The sequence below is a fragment of the Nerophis ophidion genome, linkage group LG21 (assembly GCF_033978795.1).
Source record: "Nerophis ophidion isolate RoL-2023_Sa linkage group LG21, RoL_Noph_v1.0, whole genome shotgun sequence".
NCBI classification, from domain to species: Eukaryota; Metazoa; Chordata; class Actinopteri; order Syngnathiformes; family Syngnathidae; genus Nerophis; species Nerophis ophidion.
The window spans coordinates 29,403,195-29,421,124 of record NC_084631.1 but is presented as its reverse complement, the minus strand read 5'-3'; the positions used below and the strand labels follow the sequence as shown (position 1 = coordinate 29,421,124).

The window sequence follows — 17,930 nt, the reverse complement described above, 5'->3', positions numbered from 1 at the left end:
CTTTGCTATTTTCTTATATCCATATCCTTTCTTATGAAGAGAAATTACCTCCTCTTTTGACTTCTTTGACCATTCCCTGGACGTCACCATGTTGCAAATACACCACTGGCCATCTACAAGAAGCTGAGCGTCACAGTCTTTTTCGATCAGTTTAATTGTTGCTCATTATGGTTCTAATCACATCTACAGGTGTTTTCAACATCTGATTGAAAAGTCCTTATTCAAATTCTGTTCTTAAGAGTTATGATCTTCAAGGGGTTGAATAATTTTGTCAATGAGATATTGAGAGAAATAACACTGTTTGGTATGTTACAAAATATAATGTTGTAATTCAAATTTCATTTGTCTATTTAATGCATCTTTATTTGATATAACTATAAACAAAATACGGAATAAATGTCCAACTTGCTAAAACACCAAAATTGTGTGGGGGTTGAATAATTTTGATCACAACTGTAGTCATTATCTATATCGCACAGAGATAAACCCGCGATATATCGGGTATATCGATAAATCGCCCAGCCCTAGTCGATTCTATCGGGTATGTCACCTGTATCACACATACCTGTTCAGCTATGAACCGGAAGCCCTTGTCAGGTCTGTCGCACTCGAACGTCTCCCCCAAGACTGGGTTGAAGGGTTTGCTCCCAGCTCGATAGAAAGAGGACGTGTAGGCAGTTATTGCAAAAGTGGCCACGTACGCCTACATAAAAAAAGATGAAGACATTTCCCACGTTTCCATGCGTGACTTGCATCCTCTCACCATGCGCTGGTAAGGATTGGGGGTCTTGTTGGCCGTGTCCAGCAGGTCGCTGTACTCCAGCTCCTCACACAGCCTCTGAAGAGTGTTGAGCGGCTCGTTGAGCTGCACGGGCATGGCCACCTTGGACAAGTCTTTCCCGATGTTGTTCTTCAGGATGTTCCACAGGCTCACGTTGCAGGCCGGACTGGGAGAGGGGAGCGTGGAGCGGCGGCGGACCACGGAGCAGACGCTGCTCACTGCAAGGAATGTTGCGATTACGATCAAATGTCTGTGGAATGATGTCAACTTCACGTATCGTTGTTGTTAACGCCTCGCATGTTCTCAACACTCATTCAAAAGTCACTCGAGGTTGATGCTCCTGGAAAGCAACATACCCCGGAAGATCAATCACAAACATGTCTCAATCAGGGGTGTCCAAACTTTTTCACTGGGGGCCGTACTCTGACACATCAAAGCATGAGGTAGCCATTTTGGTACTTTTCATTTTGAAAACCAATAAAAATAATAAAGATTTTTTTGTAACCTTAAGGGGGCTCTCTTCCAGTTTAGTCTCGGGGACCAGAAAATATCTCAGTCATGATTTTTTTTTTTTTTTTACAAAAATAAGTCGTATGTTATTATTTCTTTATTCACTGCTTTAAACTTTAAATACACATCAGGTCTATAAAAAGATATTAGTTTTTTTATGTTTTATTAGACTTAGACAAACTTTATTGATCCACAAGGGAAATTGTTCCACACAGTAGCTCAGTTCCTGTATGTGGAATTAAATCATGGAATGGATTAAGCAAAGCAATCAAACAATGTACTATTAGGATCCTCTTCAAAGTGTTTACAAAGTACAAAGAAGAGGAACCATGATAAACATTCTGAATGTATTTCATCCATCCATCCATTCATTTTCAAAATCTTACTCATCTCGCCATATGAAATGACACTTACTTCACTGAGTATTATTTATTTATTTTTATTGTGATTACTTATAGAGTATATTGTGAATAAATTGAGAACAGGTAGTGAAAAAAAGTTTTAGCAACTGTTGTGTAAAAGAAAAGGCGTAGGATTAAATAAGCAATGCTTCTTCCTACTCCTTTTCGAACATGTCGAAAAGAGAAACTGGAAATTGTGATGTATCATGTTGTATGCTTGCATGTTCGAAATAAACTCAAACAAAGGATGGAAAGTGTAAGGATGGAAAGGATAAAGCAGGTATGAAGTAGACTTAAAATGTACCGTAGCAGCAATATAAAATCTAAAATGCCCTTATGCCCTTTTTGTCAAATTCCTGTTTTGGTATGGTAAAAACACAAAATATGCAATATTTTCCCCAAAAATATTTTCAAAGTGGAATATTTGAGGTGAAGTAACTGGAGCCTTAAATAGATCAACAGTTCATAACAGCATATATTTTAATTCATTACTATTTCTTAAACAATGACAGTTTTTAACTAAATAAATGTAACTTAAATTCTTGGGGATCCATAAGGGCTCCACTTATAAAAGTCTTAAAAAAATAAACAATTGTATGACTTATTCTTTTAACGCTTAAGTCTCTAGAACAACTTCCGATCCATCCGTCAATTGTCCGTTTTTATTATTTTTTATGCCTTGTTTGTCAAAGAAAACTTAGTTTTTTTTGTATGGCAAACACACAAAATATGCAATATTTCCCCCCCCAAAAAATATTTCAAAGTGTAATATTTGATGGAAAGTAATTAGAGCCTTAAACAGACCAACAATTCATAACATACATTTTAATTCATTATTATTTTTTCAACAAATTATTGTTTTTTAACAAAACATATGTAACTAAAATTATTGTGGATCCATAAGAGCCCCACTCATAAAAGTGTTAAAAAATAAATAACTTTATGACTTATTTTTTTTAAACTTTTAACGCTTAAGTCTCTCGATCAACTTCAGAGCTATCCGTCAATTGTGTTTTGTTTTTTTTTTTAAATTGTTTTTCTGATGCCTTGTTTGTCAAAGAAAACTTATTTTTTTATGAGGCAAACAAAAACACAAAATATGCAGTATTCAAACCAAAAAATATTTCAAATTGGAATATTTGATGTGAAGTAATTAGAGCCTTAAATAGATCAATAATTCATAAAAACTAAAACAATGTATTGTTTTTTGAGCAATGACAGTTTTTAACAAAATTAATAAAACAAAAATTCTTGGGGATGCATAAGGGCCCCTTCATCAAAGTGTTGAAAAAAAATAAATAATTGTATAACTTATTTTTCTCACTTTTAACGCTTACGTTTAAGGGGTGTTAAACTTATTTTAGCTCAAAGGTCGCAAAAAGGAAAATCTATTCCCACGCGGGCCGGCCTGGTAAAATCATGACATATTAACTTAAAAAATAAAGTCAACTTCAGTTTCTTTTCTTTGTCTCACTTCGGCCAAAAATACAACAATTACACTCTGAAAATGTACATACTGTATTTTTCGGACTATAAGTCGCAGTCTTCTCCACAGGCCAAACCAAGAAAAATAAAAAATAAAAATTATTTTTATTTTTATTTTTTTTATAGTTTGGCAAAGTCTCACCCCTGGCCAAACTACAAAAAAAAAAACGGGACTTATAGTCCGAAAAATACGGTACTACAAATAATCCTCTTGGCAAAACACTTGTCAGTTGAAAACTCTGAGGAAAAAATTGGTGCAGTTTCAAAAACACCATGAAGAACACAATGAACTTAGACTATGTCTCAGTGTTTTCAATTAGCCATTACATTTTAAGCTCTTCCTGTTTAGCATTCTGACGTTGGCAGTTTATTAAAAATGTACGGAAAAGCAACCTATGAACGCCGCCATGAAAGAACTTTGGACACCCTTGGTCTAAACCAGGGATCACCAACGCGGTGCCCGCGGGCACCAGGTAGCCCGTAAGGAGCAGATGAGTAGCCAGTTTGCCTGTTCTAAAAATAGCTCAAATAGCAGCACTTATCAGTGAGATGCCTCTATTTTTTTCATTTTTTATTTTTATTTACTAGCAAGCTGGTCTCTCTTTGCTCGATATTTTTTAATTCTAAGAGAGACAAAACTCAAATAGACTTTGAAAATCCAAGAAAATATTTGAAAGACTTGGTCTTCACTTGTTTAAATAAATGCATTTATTTTTTTTACTTTACTTCTTATAACTTTCAGAAAGACAATTTTAGAGAAAAAATACAACATTAAAAATGATTTTAGGATTTTTAAAAACATACCTTTTTTACCTTTTAATTTCGTTCATCTTCTTTCCTGACAATTTAAATCAATCTTCAAGGATTTTTTTTTATCGTAAAGAATAATAAATACATTTTAATTTAATTCTTAATTTTAGCTTCTGTTTTTTCAATGAAGAATATTTGTAAAATATTTCTTCAAACTTATGATTTAAATAAAAAAAAATATTCTGGCAAATCTAGAAAATCTTTAGAATCAAATTTAAATCTTATTTCAAAGTCTTTTGAATTTCTTTTAAAATTTTTGTTCTGGAAAATCTAGAAGAAATAATGATTTGTCTTTGTTAGATATATAGCTTGGTCCAATTTGTTATATATTCTAACAAAATGCAGATTGGATTTGAACCTATTTAAAACATGTCATCAAAATTCTAAAATTAATCTTAATCAGGAAAAAATACTAATGATGTTCCATAAATTATTTTTTTAATTTTTTCAAAAAGATTCAAATGAGCTAGTTTTCCTCTTCTTTTTTTCGGTTGAATTTTTAATTTTAAAGAGTCGAAATTAAAGATAAACTATGTTTCAAAATTGAATTTTCATTTTTTTCCTGTTTTCTCTTCTTTTAAACCGTACAATTAAGAGTTTTTTTCATCATTTATTGTCCACAAAAAAACTTTCAGTAAAAGGAAAAAAAATGTACGACGGAATGACGGACAGAAATACCTATTTTTTTAATATATATATAGAGAGAGAGAGAGAGAGAGAGAGAGAGAGAGAGAGAGAGAGAGAGAGAGAGAGAGAGAGAGAGAGAGAGAGAGAGAGATTTATTCATCAAAGGTAAATTGAGCAAATTGGCTGTTTCCGGCAATTTATTAAGTGTGTATCAAACTGGTAGCCCTTCGCATTAATCAGTACCAAAGAAGTACCTCTTGGTTTCAAAAAGGTTGGTGACCCCTGGTCTAAACGCACACATACAGCGCAGATGTTTTTGTTTCACATACCCGAGTTGTGTCTCTCGCTGCCCCCCTCGTTGCTGCAGGTGTCCACGGAGATGCTGTCGCTGACATCACTGATGTAGGAGTCGTCGTCTGACGCCTGACGACGAGCCGAGCAACGATGAAACGTCATCGTGCAATCAGAATGAACAAATATACACAATACATTACAAACAATAAAGTGTTTGTTCTGCATTAAAATCACTGGTCTAATCTTTCATTGGGTTTAGAGGTGATTTGCTCTGCTGGACCAATCGACACATATTTTGTAAGAAACTTCATTATCTCAGCGATACTGATTAGTTGACATCAGCATTTGTGGATGTAGCTGAAATAGAAACCGAAACTAACTTGAGGTTCAATTGCAGACATAAAGTGAATGGGTGATAGTAAAGCATCATTTTCTTCCATTTGTACACTTCACTATTGGATCCGATTCCGATTCTTGAGGCAGATTTGATTCAGAATCAATTCTTGATTCAACACGATTCTTGATTTAAACTGATTCTCAAATTGTGTTCCTTAGTGTAATAACTATAATAAACCCTTTTTAAATCAATCTCCTTTCAGTTGCTGACGTGTGACATACATGCGCAAGCATTCAGATGGCTTAAAAACGTCTTTTTGAAAATAAATTGTAAAAAAAAAAAGGGATTTTTGAAAATAGGAAATCGATTTAAAATCGCAAAAATAACAATCACAACTTGATGGTGAATCAATTTTCTAGAGCCGCCCTGATATTTTTATTTGGATTTTTCCATATCGCAACGGGAGTATTGTGTATGGTTCTGAGTTGTGTTTCAGGAGTTGGTGTATAGGGGGCAGTGGCGTTCGCAGCCCAGAAGAGAAGAAGAGTTGTTTTGGAGACGCTGAAAAAAGGCAGATTTATGCACATTCATCCTGCCTTATCGTCGTACGGCCACATAACAATATTTTATACTTTTATCTAACAGAGCGATTCCGGACATTTTTGTGTGACAATAAAGCCTCATGATGAGTGGCCAACAATAAAAAATAAATAAAAAAATAAAAAAAATAAAAGAATTGTCAAGGTCAACATTGCGATGCTTTTATTTTGAAGCTTAATTTGCACTGAACAAGAAGTCACTCTGTGCATGAGTACCTGGACACTAGTTATGTTGTGGCACTCTGTTGAGAGATCATGAATAAGTTGAGAACTCATGTTGACGTATATGCAGGGCCGCCTCCTGCTTAAATTGGGTCCCTAAGCAGAATTTTATTCGGAACCCCAACACTACAACCTTTTTTTCCCCACAAATGATTTGTGTGAAACAATTTTTGCACTACTTGACTCAAACTTAAATTGGATTTAATGCAAAGTTTGGGTTAAAAATACCAAGTGTAACACACATAAAACAAACTATCACAAATTTCTGCATAAAGGGACATCAGGGTTCGAACCTTGTACATCTATCTTACAAGACAAGTGCATGGACGCCATGTGCCTCGGGACAGCTGTCCAGAAGGAGCATGAAAGGGCGAGGAATATGGTCCATTTATTTAATTTTAAGTGCCCTGTCACTCATGGATTGACATTCTTCACAGATCGTTGGGCCCTATGCACAGGCCTTGATCCGCGTATAGGGAGAATTGGTCCCGCATATACGGACCGAGTTTCCAGCGATATGAGCCCTTTTGCGTCTCAGAATGAATGTCGAGAAAAGCGGTCGACATAAGCGGACACTGTTGAGTGATAATCAAAACAAAGTGGGTCAGGACTTGATAAGTGGTTTGATATCAAAGTGTTGTTAAAATAAGCTGGACCGCACTGTAACAACAGTCTTTTGGTTTTAAACATGAGGCTTGCATAAGTGTTTGTGAGTAACCTCATTCTCAGAAGAGGAAGAGGAGAGCAGGTACTCCTCGGCATCAAAGAACTCCGAAACGGACTCGGGGATCGATGCTCGGCTCTCGTTTGATGCCTGGTGGACCAGAGAATTGGAGGCTTCTGAGCGCTCCTGAGCGGGATGGGAGAGTCAGCAACGTTTACTGCGTAACGCAACAGGTGAATGTGCTTGGGAGGTGCCGTGTCACTCACTGAGCCATAGGCGGTCTTCAAGGCTGTCACCTGCATGGGCTGCAGGGCTTGCACTTCCATGGTTTGTTTCAGTCGCTCTCTTTCTGTCGACAGGGAGCTGTAGGCGGATTTCAGTGTGGAGTGGACTGCAAACAGAAATACAGCATGGTATTAATGGAAACAACACTGTAAAAAAAAAAAAATCCTATTTTTATAGTTAATTTACTCTAAATTTCTACTGTAATTTTTCTTTTTTTTTTAAATAGGTTATAAAACTGTAGAATTGAAGACATTATCTGTAAATAAACAAACTGCCTGTTATTTTAAGTAATATGCCAGTAATGACAAACTATGTATATTTCTATTTTTTTTAACAGAAAAATACCAAATTAATTATACATATCATTTTCTGTTTTCTCAAATTACTTTCAAATTCATGTAAAATTACAGTAATTAACTTTCATTAAATATGTAACTTGTTATATAAAAGTCTATGTCTATACTAACAATCTAACAGTTTTCTATGTAATTTTAAGGTAAATCTTATTTTTTTAATATGTATGTGTATTTTTACATTCAAGTCGAAAAGTATATGTAGCCTGTTATATAAAGGTGTATGCTCATACTAACAATTTAACATTTTTCTCTATAATACGACATGTGTTGTTGACTGCAAGACATACTTGATCACAGCCAACACTGACGGTGGCCGTACAAATAACTTTAACACTGTTACAAATATGCGCCACACTGTGGAGCCACATCAAACAAGAATGACAAACACATTTCAGGCAAACATCTTCATCGTAACACAACATAAACACAAGAGAACAATTACCCAGAATCCCATGTGTTACAATACACACCCCCACCTCCAAACCCCGCCCACCTCAAGCGACGCACGGAGGGGGGCTGTGAAGTGGGGTGGGCGGGGTTGGGTGGTAAAGGGGGTGTATATTGTAACACATGGGATTCTGGGTAATTGTTCTCTTCTGTTTATGTTGTGTTACGGTGAATCTGTTCTCCTGAAATGTGTTTGTCATTCTTGTTGGATGTGGCTCCACAGTGTGGCGCATATTTGTAACACTGTTAAAGTTGTTTGTATGGCCACCGTCAGTGTGACCTGTGTGGCTGTTGGTCGAGTATGTTTTGCAGTCTCTATTATACGTCTGTGAAAGCCAGACACATCACGTGTTAAATTCGGCACGTTGTTGGTTTGGTGAATGAGCGTACGCAGAGGGCGATATCGTGCTGTCACGGTACGCCCATAATATATTTGTCCTGGCGAACATCGTGTCAATGCTACGAGAGGGTCACTGCAAGTCTCGCGGTAGGATCGGTAAGTATGTTGTATCGGTGGGATAGCCATACATGGAAGGTGGACCCCCCTTGCACCAAGTTCCTGCATCCAGTTAACTTTAGAATTTGATGTCAGCAACACATGACAAAGAAGTTGGGAAAGGTGGCAAAAAAATACTGATAAAGTTCAGGAATGCTCATCAAACACTTATTTGGAACATCCTACACGTGTGCAGGCTAATTGGGAACAGGTGGGTGCCATGATTGGGTATAAAAGCAGCTTCCATGAAATGCTAAGTAATTCACAAACAAGGATGGCGTGAAGGTCACCAATTTGTAAGCAAATTGTCGAACAGTTTTAGAACAACATTTCTCAAAGAGCCATTGCAAGGAATTTAGGGATTTTACCATCTACGATCCATAAAATCATCAAAAGGTTCAGAGAATCTGGAGAAATCACTTCACGTAAGCGATGATATTACGGACCTTTTATCCCTCAGGCGGTACTGCATCAAAAACTGACATCAGTGTGTAAAGGATATCACCACATGGGCTCAGGAACATTTCATAAAACCACTGTCAGTAACTAAAGTTGGTCGCTACATCTGTAAGTGTAAGTTAAAACTCTACTATGCAAAGCGAAAGCCATTTATCAACAACACCCAGGAACGCTGCTGGCTTCGCTGGGTCCGAGCTCATCTAAGATGGACTGATGCAAAGTGGAAAAGTGTTCTGTGGTCTGACGAGTCCACATTTCAAATTTTATTTGGAAACTGTGGATGTGGTGTCCTCTGGAACAAAGAGGAAAATAACTATCCTGATTGTTACAGGCGCAAAGTTCAAAAACCAGCATCTGTGATTGTATAGGGGTGTATTAGTGCCCAAAGCATGGTTAACTTGCATATCTGTGAAGGCATCATTGATGCTGAATGGACCATACAGGTTTTGGAGCAACATATGTTGTCATCCAAGCAACGTTATCATGGACGCCCCTGTTTATTTCAGCAAAACAATGCCAAGCCACGTGTTGCAACAGCGTGGCTTCGTAGTAAAAGAGTGCGGGTACATTCCTGGCCCGCCTGCAGTCCAGACATGTCTCCCATCGAAAATATGTGGCGCATTATGGAGCGTAAAATACGACAGCAGAGACCCCGGACTGTTGAACAACTTAAGCTGTACATCAAACAAGAATGGTAAAGAATTTCACTTTCAAAGCTTCAACAATTAGTTTCCTCAGTTCCCAAATGTTTATTGAGTGTTGTTAAAAAAAAAGTCATGTAACACAGTGGTGAAGATGCCCTTTCCCAACTACTTTGGCACGTGTTGCAGCCATGAAATTCTAAGTTAATTATTATTTGCAAAAAAAAAAAGTTTATGAGTTTGAACATCAAATTGTTTTGTCTTTGTAGTGCATTCAACTGAATATGGGTTGAAAAGGATTTGCAAATCATTGTATTCCGTTTGTATTTACATCTAACACAATTTCCCAACTCATATGGAAACGGGGTTTGTAAATGTTAGTGTCATTATCTTGACATACTGATATGCGCTCGGCATTAAAATTTTTTCAAACCTGCAAATTTATGCTAAAATCTAGCTTATTGTTCTTAATGGAAGGCAACAAGGTAACCGCTTGTTAATCTCGGGGTCTCCTTGCCGCTCAGGCAAATCATATTGTCTAAAAATGCCAAATGTTTTTGTAATTGTAATTTTGAAGAATTCATCTGAATGAGAGTGAACTATTTTGAAATGTCAAATGTTAAATGTTTAAATATTAACTGTCAGTTTACTGTACTGTGCCAACTGCACTACTATACGAGTACGTGTTTTCTATTGTTTCATTTAAAATAAAACAGCAAAGTCCATTTGGCTGTCATCTGTTTTAATTATTAGACACAATTGTGTCAAAGTCATGATTTTTTATTTCATGCTTGAAAAAGGAAATGTTTACTTTGAAAAAGCAGTTTTATGCTTGTGAGTGTTGATGACACAGTTTTGCAACAGTTGATATTCTAGTTTCAAGCATGTTTTACTTAATATAGGTCATCAAATCTCAGCAACAAGCTGCAATATCTTACTGAGAGCATTTAGGACCAAAACACTAACATCAAATCTGCTTAGAGAGAAGAATTATCTTAGAGAGAAAATAAGCAAATATCACCCTTATTTGAGATATGTAATCTTACTTTAACTTCAGTTTTTGCAGTGTTGTAAATGCTAAATAGGTTTTATTTGTATAGCGCTTTTCTACTTTCAAGGTACTCAAAGCGCTTTGACACTATTTTCACATTCACCCATTCACACACACGTTCACACACTGATTGCGGTAGCTGCCATGCAAGGCGCTATCCACGAGCCATCAGGAGCAAGGGTGAAGTGTCTTGCTCAAGGACACAACGGCAGTGACTAGATTAGTAGAAGCTGGGGATTCCATGTTTCGTTTGCAAGTATGACAATAAGTTACAATTACAGTTGAAAGTCCAAGATATTAGATGGGAGTAGTGTGGTTTTTTTTGCGCCCTTAAAAGTGTTGATACTCTACAGTATTGTACATATTACTGTTTGATTGTAACGTGCATCTAGAGCTGGGCAAGAAAAGACGATATCAATATTCTGTACAGTACAGGCCAAAAGTATGGACACACCTTCACATTCACAACACAACTAATGGTCCCAACCCCATTGATAAAGGAAAACATTCCACTAATCAACCCTAATAAGGCACACATCTGTGAAGTGAAAACCATTTCAGATGACTACCGCTTGAAGCTCATTGAGAGAATACCAAGAGTGTGCAAACCAGTAACCAAAGCGAAGGCTGGCTATTTTGAAGAAACTAGAATATAAAACATGTTTTTAGTTATTTCACCTCTTTTGTTAAGTACATAACTCCACATGTGTTCATTCATAGTTTTGATGCCTTCAGTGAAAATCTACAATGTCAATAGTCAAGAAAATGAAGAGAACACATTGAATGAGAAGGTGTGTCAAAACATTTGGTCTGTAGACTGTATATCGCGAAGCACATGTAATCATATAACTATAAAAAGCAACATTCGATAAATATATATTTTTTGGTTGGGGAAATAAATGGACAGAATAAAGCTTGGTTGGTTGCATGAACAAAGGCACTTTTGGTCCGGTAAGCTCGCCAAACAAGAAGTGGTCGTGAAATGGGAGGGACACCCTCAACAGCCAATCAAGTAACAGTGTCGACCAACACTTTTCCTTGCACAATCCTGCTGTTAATTCACTTTACGAAGCAAAATAAATAAAAAACGAGTGCGGCAGAGAGCAAAGAAATAGTGTATGAAACAGGAAAAGTCACTCCTACAGTGTGGGAGTTTTATGGAATTTATGGAACGGGCCGTAGTTCTTTGCCGCCCTCATCTTTTCTTATCATCCCACGTCAGTTCCTTATTCGGATGTACAGAAACAACTTAAGTGCAGGACTGTATAACTAAAATGAATAATAAAATATAACCAATGTGCTAATATTAAAGTAATAAAGTTGGTCCAATAATATTTAAAGGCCCACTGAAACCCACTTCTACCGACCACGCAGTCTGATAGTTTATATATCAATGATGAAATATCAACATTGCAACACATGCCAATACGGCATTTTTAGTTTACTAAATTGCAATTTTAAAATTTCCCGTGTAGTTTCTCGTTGAAAACTTTGCGGAATGATGACGCGTGCGCGTGATGTCACGGACTGTCAGGAAATATTAGCGCAGCACTATTTGCGGCTTAAAGTCGTCTCTTTTCATCGCGCAATTAAACAGTATTCTGGACATCTGTGTTGCTGAATCTTTTGCAATTTGTTCAATTAATAATGGAGAAGTCAAAGAAGAAAGATGGAGTTGGTAAGCTTTAGCCTTTAGCCAGACAAACACATGGTGATTCCTTGTTTAAAATTCCCGGAGGTGAAGCTTTACTATGGATCAGAGCGGTCAAGCGAACATGGTTCCCGACCACTTGTCAACCGGCAGGTTTCGGTGATAAAAATTGTGTCAAAAAGTTGCCTCTTACCGGAGATCTGTGGAGTTTGCGCCGTCCTTGTATCTGCCGTCGACTTCCCTCAGACACTGGCCTCAAGACACCCGTGGACACAACCCTCCGAATATCAGGTACTATTTAATCTCACTAAAACACTAGCAACACAATAGAAAGATAAGGGATTTCCCAGAATTATCCTAGTAAATGTGTCTAAAAACATCTGAATCCGTCCCAATACAATCGCCTTTTTTTAAGTTTTATTTTTTTCTAGTCCTTCGCTATCAATATCATCATCCACGAATCTTTCATCCTCGCTCAAATTAATGGGGAAACTGTTGTTTTCTCGGTCCGAATAGCTCTTGCTGCTGGAGGCTCCCATTACAAACAATGTGAGGACGTGAGGAGCCCTCACCCTGCGACTTCCGGTAAAGACAAGGCTTTTTTTATCAACACCAAAAGTTGCGAACTTTATTGTCGATGTTCTCTACTAAATCCTTTCAGCAAAAATATGGCAATATCGCGAAATGATCAAGTATGACACATAGAATGGACCTGCTATCCCCGTTTAAATAAGAAAATCTCATTTCAGTAGGCCTTTAACTAATTACGGCATAAACCTGTAAATACTTGGTCTTCATAGTTTTACATTTTCACACTATTTTGTTACACTGAGTAGGCATTTTTTACTTCTTTACGTTGAGTTTTTTCCATGCTTAAATTGATATTTTATTTACTTTCTGCCTTGATAGCATCTATGTTGTGGTTTTCATCAACACATTTGGAGGTGTCAAAATTGCCATGCAAAATCGGTGACTAAAAAGTGCCATATTCGGTACCCATCACTACTTAAGAGTACATTCACTGACGAGTAATTTGAGATACAGTTTCTCAGCTTTTTGTTATGCTTTAAAATGCGAGTCAACCTTGAGTTATGAGTATTTTTACCGTTGATAGATGTACTATTTGTAACACGGTATTTTTGAGCAGTAGAGTAATATATTGTTATACTTTGTTTACACCCAAAAAAACAAATAACCTTTTGACCGGACAAATGACGTGCGTGTTTGAGCGCCCCTCAGACATCGCCACGATCCTTCCCTCCCACCATCGGAACTATGAACGTTTGTGCAAAATATAAGAAGCAAACGATCAAATCAGAGAAACAAACCATCAAAATATGTCCTACCCGGCGAGTTAAACCCAGACGTAGCATCAGCATCACCCAGTATCCAGGGAAAGCCACACACGGCCAAACGCCGAACATTTATCTATAAGAATATTGAGAAGTTGCAGAAGCTGCGTTTGCCGTATTTCAATTTTCTCACTCTTGTCCTGACTCAACAAACTGGACGGTCGAGCATTGCTTTTAGTACCCAGACTTTGACGGTGCGTTACTCAAATAGAACATGAACATCGAATTCCAACTGCCTTCCGTTACACTACGTCGACATTGTTTCCAGATGTCACGAGAGAAACTTAACAAGAGTTGCTTATAAAATGTGGATGAAAAGCGGACATGGCAACGCCGGTTAAAAAAGCTGCCGAAGGAGACACCGCATTAGTCCGATCCTCAAGGTAAATGCTGTACAATACTATAACAATATTTCATGGAACAACTGAAGTTGTTTGTACTAGATGCAAGTGTAATGTTTTTTTAAACACTATTGTCTAAAAGTTTGTTTTTCTATTCAAAAGGTATTTCACATGTTAAAATTGGGGTGTTATGAGAGGGCAGAGCAGAAATTCAATTAATTTCAATCGGCGGAGCTGCTTTGAGAGACAAGTGTTTTTGTTGTTGTTGTTGTCAGATCATGGAGACTTGCTTTTTATACCTGACACTTCTTTGAAAAAACTGGATACTGTATATCACTGTGCCTTACGTTTTATTACTGGTCGTGGCAACCTTGTCCACCATTGCACTTTGTATGCAACAGCAAACTGTCCATCTTTGTCAGTTTAGTTTGAAGATTTTCTCGATGGCTGGATTTATTTATAAATCCCTTCGTGGTCTGGTTCCCTCTTATTTATGTTCTTTTATGTGTAGAGACTCCAGCCGCTACAGTTTAAAGTCACAGGACATCCTTGGCGCGTTGGTTCCTGGAGCCAACACAAGTCTCTGTAAAAAGCTTTCAGATTTGGTGCTCCATGGTCATGGACTCAACTACAAAAGGATCTGAGGCTACCTTATCTCACCACTTTTTGGGGAATTTCAGGTCATTTTACAAGGTGGAGAAGCTGTTTCTATTGGGCACTGTACTTGTTTTTAATGAAAAATTTTTTTTTTTTACCTGTGTGTGTTTCTATGTTTATGTTGTAAGTCATTTGTGCTTTTAACTATAGTGTGTGACTGCTACAGTTTTTGTTGAAGCATGTTTTTGCTGCCCTCTTAGCCAGGTTGCTCTTATAAAAGATTTTAATTTCAATGGTTAAATAAAATGAAATGAATGAATGAGTTAAGAGCTTGGTCGTGCTTGTAAGCCGAGGTACCACAGTAAAGATCTCACATAGGCAGACTCACTGTTGTTGGCTAGCCTGCAGAAGTTCTCTTGCATACGAGAAACATCGATGGGTGAGTCTGGAGATTCCGGACAGACCTCGTGGCTGTTGGCGTCCATGAACGGGAGATTGGGATTGGAGGCATTAATGCTCTAAGAAGTTTGGGAAAATAGAAGATACAGATGAAACAATGCATGTCATTGTGAAAGAAAACATGTTTCACCTTACCTGGGTTGCGGCTTTGGAATCTTTTCTTCCATTGTTCTTGGATCGCCATTTCCTTGACCTCTTCTCTTTCTTTGGGATATCAGATGTGGACGCCTGTGGCAGCACCAGAAAACCAATATTTGTGAAGGAACAAAGAAGAGAAATCATGAAGAGCATCTTACTTGTAGGGCACTGATGGCTGGGGCAGAGTAGGTGCGGTGCATGGCCTCCATACTACTCAGAAGCAGGTTGAGTTCCAGTAGGTACGATTCACACTCCTCCAAGTCTAAGTTCAAAGCATTAAGTTGACATTATTTCCTATTATGTTATGACAATAAGAAGGTTAGGTCACTCCTTTTTAATAGAGTCTTCACTCGCGCTAAACTTGATAAACCTAAGTTAGGAAAAAACAAACCTTTGCCACACTTGTTCATGTCCTCCGAGGAGTGGAGCCAAGAGCTAACCTTGGCCTGGTTTATCGACGCCTGCTTGGGCAGAGTAGCCCTCTGTTTGAGCGGGACAGATGGAAGAAACAACGTCAAACCAGAAACTCTGAAAGTTTTGACATGACAAATGTAGGACTTTTTTATTGAATATAATTTAACACCATTTCACATTGGTACGGACTAAATCGTACGAAGGTAAGTCAGAAGCCCAGAATTAATTGTAAGTATGTGAATTTATTTACTGCTCTTTCACATTGGAAAACATAATTGTCAATCTAACTAAATACATACATATACACATATATATATATATACACACATATATATATATACACATACATATATGTATATGTATATATATATATATATATATATATATATATATATACACACATATATATATACACATACAAATATATATATATATATACATATACATATATATATATATATATATACACATACATATATATACACATACACATACACATACATATATATATATATATATATATACATACTGTATATATATAAATATATATATATACATATATATATATACATACTGTATATATATAAATATATATATATATATATATATATATATATATATATATACATACTGTATATATATATATATATATATATATATATATATATAGTAAACTACTTCAAAAGCAAACATCATAACAGCCATTTTTTTAGATTGCCATACAAGTGTTTTCTTTCAAAAGAAATATCAAGTCTTTTCATGTAACAAGCGCAAAGTCAACACGACAATACATTGAAAGAGACTGTTGGCATCTCTGCTAAAGCTAAATGCTTCACTTTTGAAGTGCTTTTGTCGCTGTCAGAATGTAGCAAACAGATAGGGATGGGCGTTTTATCGATATACTCGATATATCGCGGGTTTGTCTCTGTGCGATATAGAAAATGACTATATCGTAATATTCGAGTATAAGTTCTCACGCAGTTGCTTTTAGCTGCTGGCATTACACTACAGGCTCTTCTCGCACTTTCCTGTCTCTCCTTCTCAACGACAGCAAGCGCACCTTCTTACATACGTCACATACGTATACGCCCTCGAAAAGCAGAGAGGTAGCAACATGGGTGACATTAGCTATGGTGCGAGTGGTAATACGAGAGAAAGAAGGTGCGAATCTGGTAACAAATGAAGGAAGAATTAATTCCCAAGAAAAACAGCAGGGGGTCCATCATTTGGCTTCAAGTGGGAATATGTCAAACAGACAACCTTATTTTGTCAAGAGTGGGGCAAAAGCGTTGCTACAAAAAGTAGCACCACTTGTAATATGTAGCATCAATTGAAAAGTCACCTGCTAGAGAATGAAGAGTGCTTACTCCGCATTTCAACATGTCCATTCGGTGCCAAACCAACAAAATGCAGAGGCAACCATTTCCACATCAAAACCGTATGAAAAAAATAACAACATAAGGAGATAACGTCCGCAGTAACTTACCACATAGCAATTTGATTTCCTATAATGCAGGTCATGTTTATTTGACAGTTATTGAAATATCTTGTGTGACATCATGCACAAAAGTGCACTTTATTTGTTTTAAACTATTGTAGTGGCATTCTGTACAAAAACTGCACATTAATTTAGTGTATTTTTGATATGTCATCTTAGTGACATCATGCACAAAAATGCACTAATAGCTTGTTTTAAAATGTATTTGACAATCTTGCACTTTCTGTTTTGAAATGACATGAATGTTTGTGCCACTGCTTAATAACTATTTAATAAATACAGTTTTGGTCAATTGACTTAGTTGTGATTTCCCCCTCTGCATGAAAGTTTAAAATGAGCATATATTAATACAGTATGAACAAGAATGTTTTAATGTAGACACATAGAATCATCATACTGCTGTGATTATATGCATCAAGTGTTCATTCAAGGCTCAGGCAAAATATCAAGATATATATGGTGTATGGTGATAGGGCCGAAAAATAATGACATATTAAAAAATGCCATATCGCCCAGCCCTACAAACAGATGAAAACATCTACAGTGCAACAACTGTACTTGATCCGTTGTGGTGAAGAAGGAGCTGAGCCGGAAGGCAAAGCTCTCAATTTACCGGTCGATCTACGTTCCCATCCTCACCTATGGTCATGAGCTTTGGGTCAGGACCGAAAGGACAAGATCACGGGTACAAGCGGCCGAAATGAGTTTCCTCTGCCGTGTGGCGGGGCTCTCCCTTAGAGATAGGGTGAGAAGCTCTGCCATCCGGGAGGAACTCAAAGTAGAGCCGCTGCTCCTTCACATCGAGAGGAGCCAGATGAGGTGGTTCGGGCATCTGGTCAGGATGCCACCCGAACGCCTCCCTCGGGAGGTGTTTAGGGCACGTCCAACCGGTAGGAGGCCACGGGGAAGACCAAGGACACGTTGGGAAGACTATGTCTCCCGGCTGGCCTGGGAACGCCTCGGGATCCCCCAGGAAGAGCTAGACGAAGTGGCTGGGGAGAGGGAAGTCTGGGTT

The 17,930-nt window shown here is 37.4% G+C and overlaps 1 protein-coding gene across 1 annotated transcript in view; it reads right to left on the bottom strand.

The window, feature by feature from the left end:
* LOC133540010 (oxysterol-binding protein-related protein 3-like) overlaps window positions 1-17,930 on the bottom strand; it is a 108,237-nt gene that overhangs the window by 63,136 nt on the left and 27,171 nt on the right. The window contains 7 exon segments of the mRNA XM_061882461.1: window positions 4,944-5,037; window positions 6,785-6,924; window positions 6,927-7,121; window positions 14,795-14,924; window positions 15,001-15,093; window positions 15,162-15,265; window positions 15,395-15,485. Coding sequence (XP_061738445.1) covers window positions 4,944-5,037; window positions 6,785-6,924; window positions 6,927-7,121; window positions 14,795-14,924; window positions 15,001-15,093; window positions 15,162-15,265; window positions 15,395-15,485 — 847 coding nt within the window.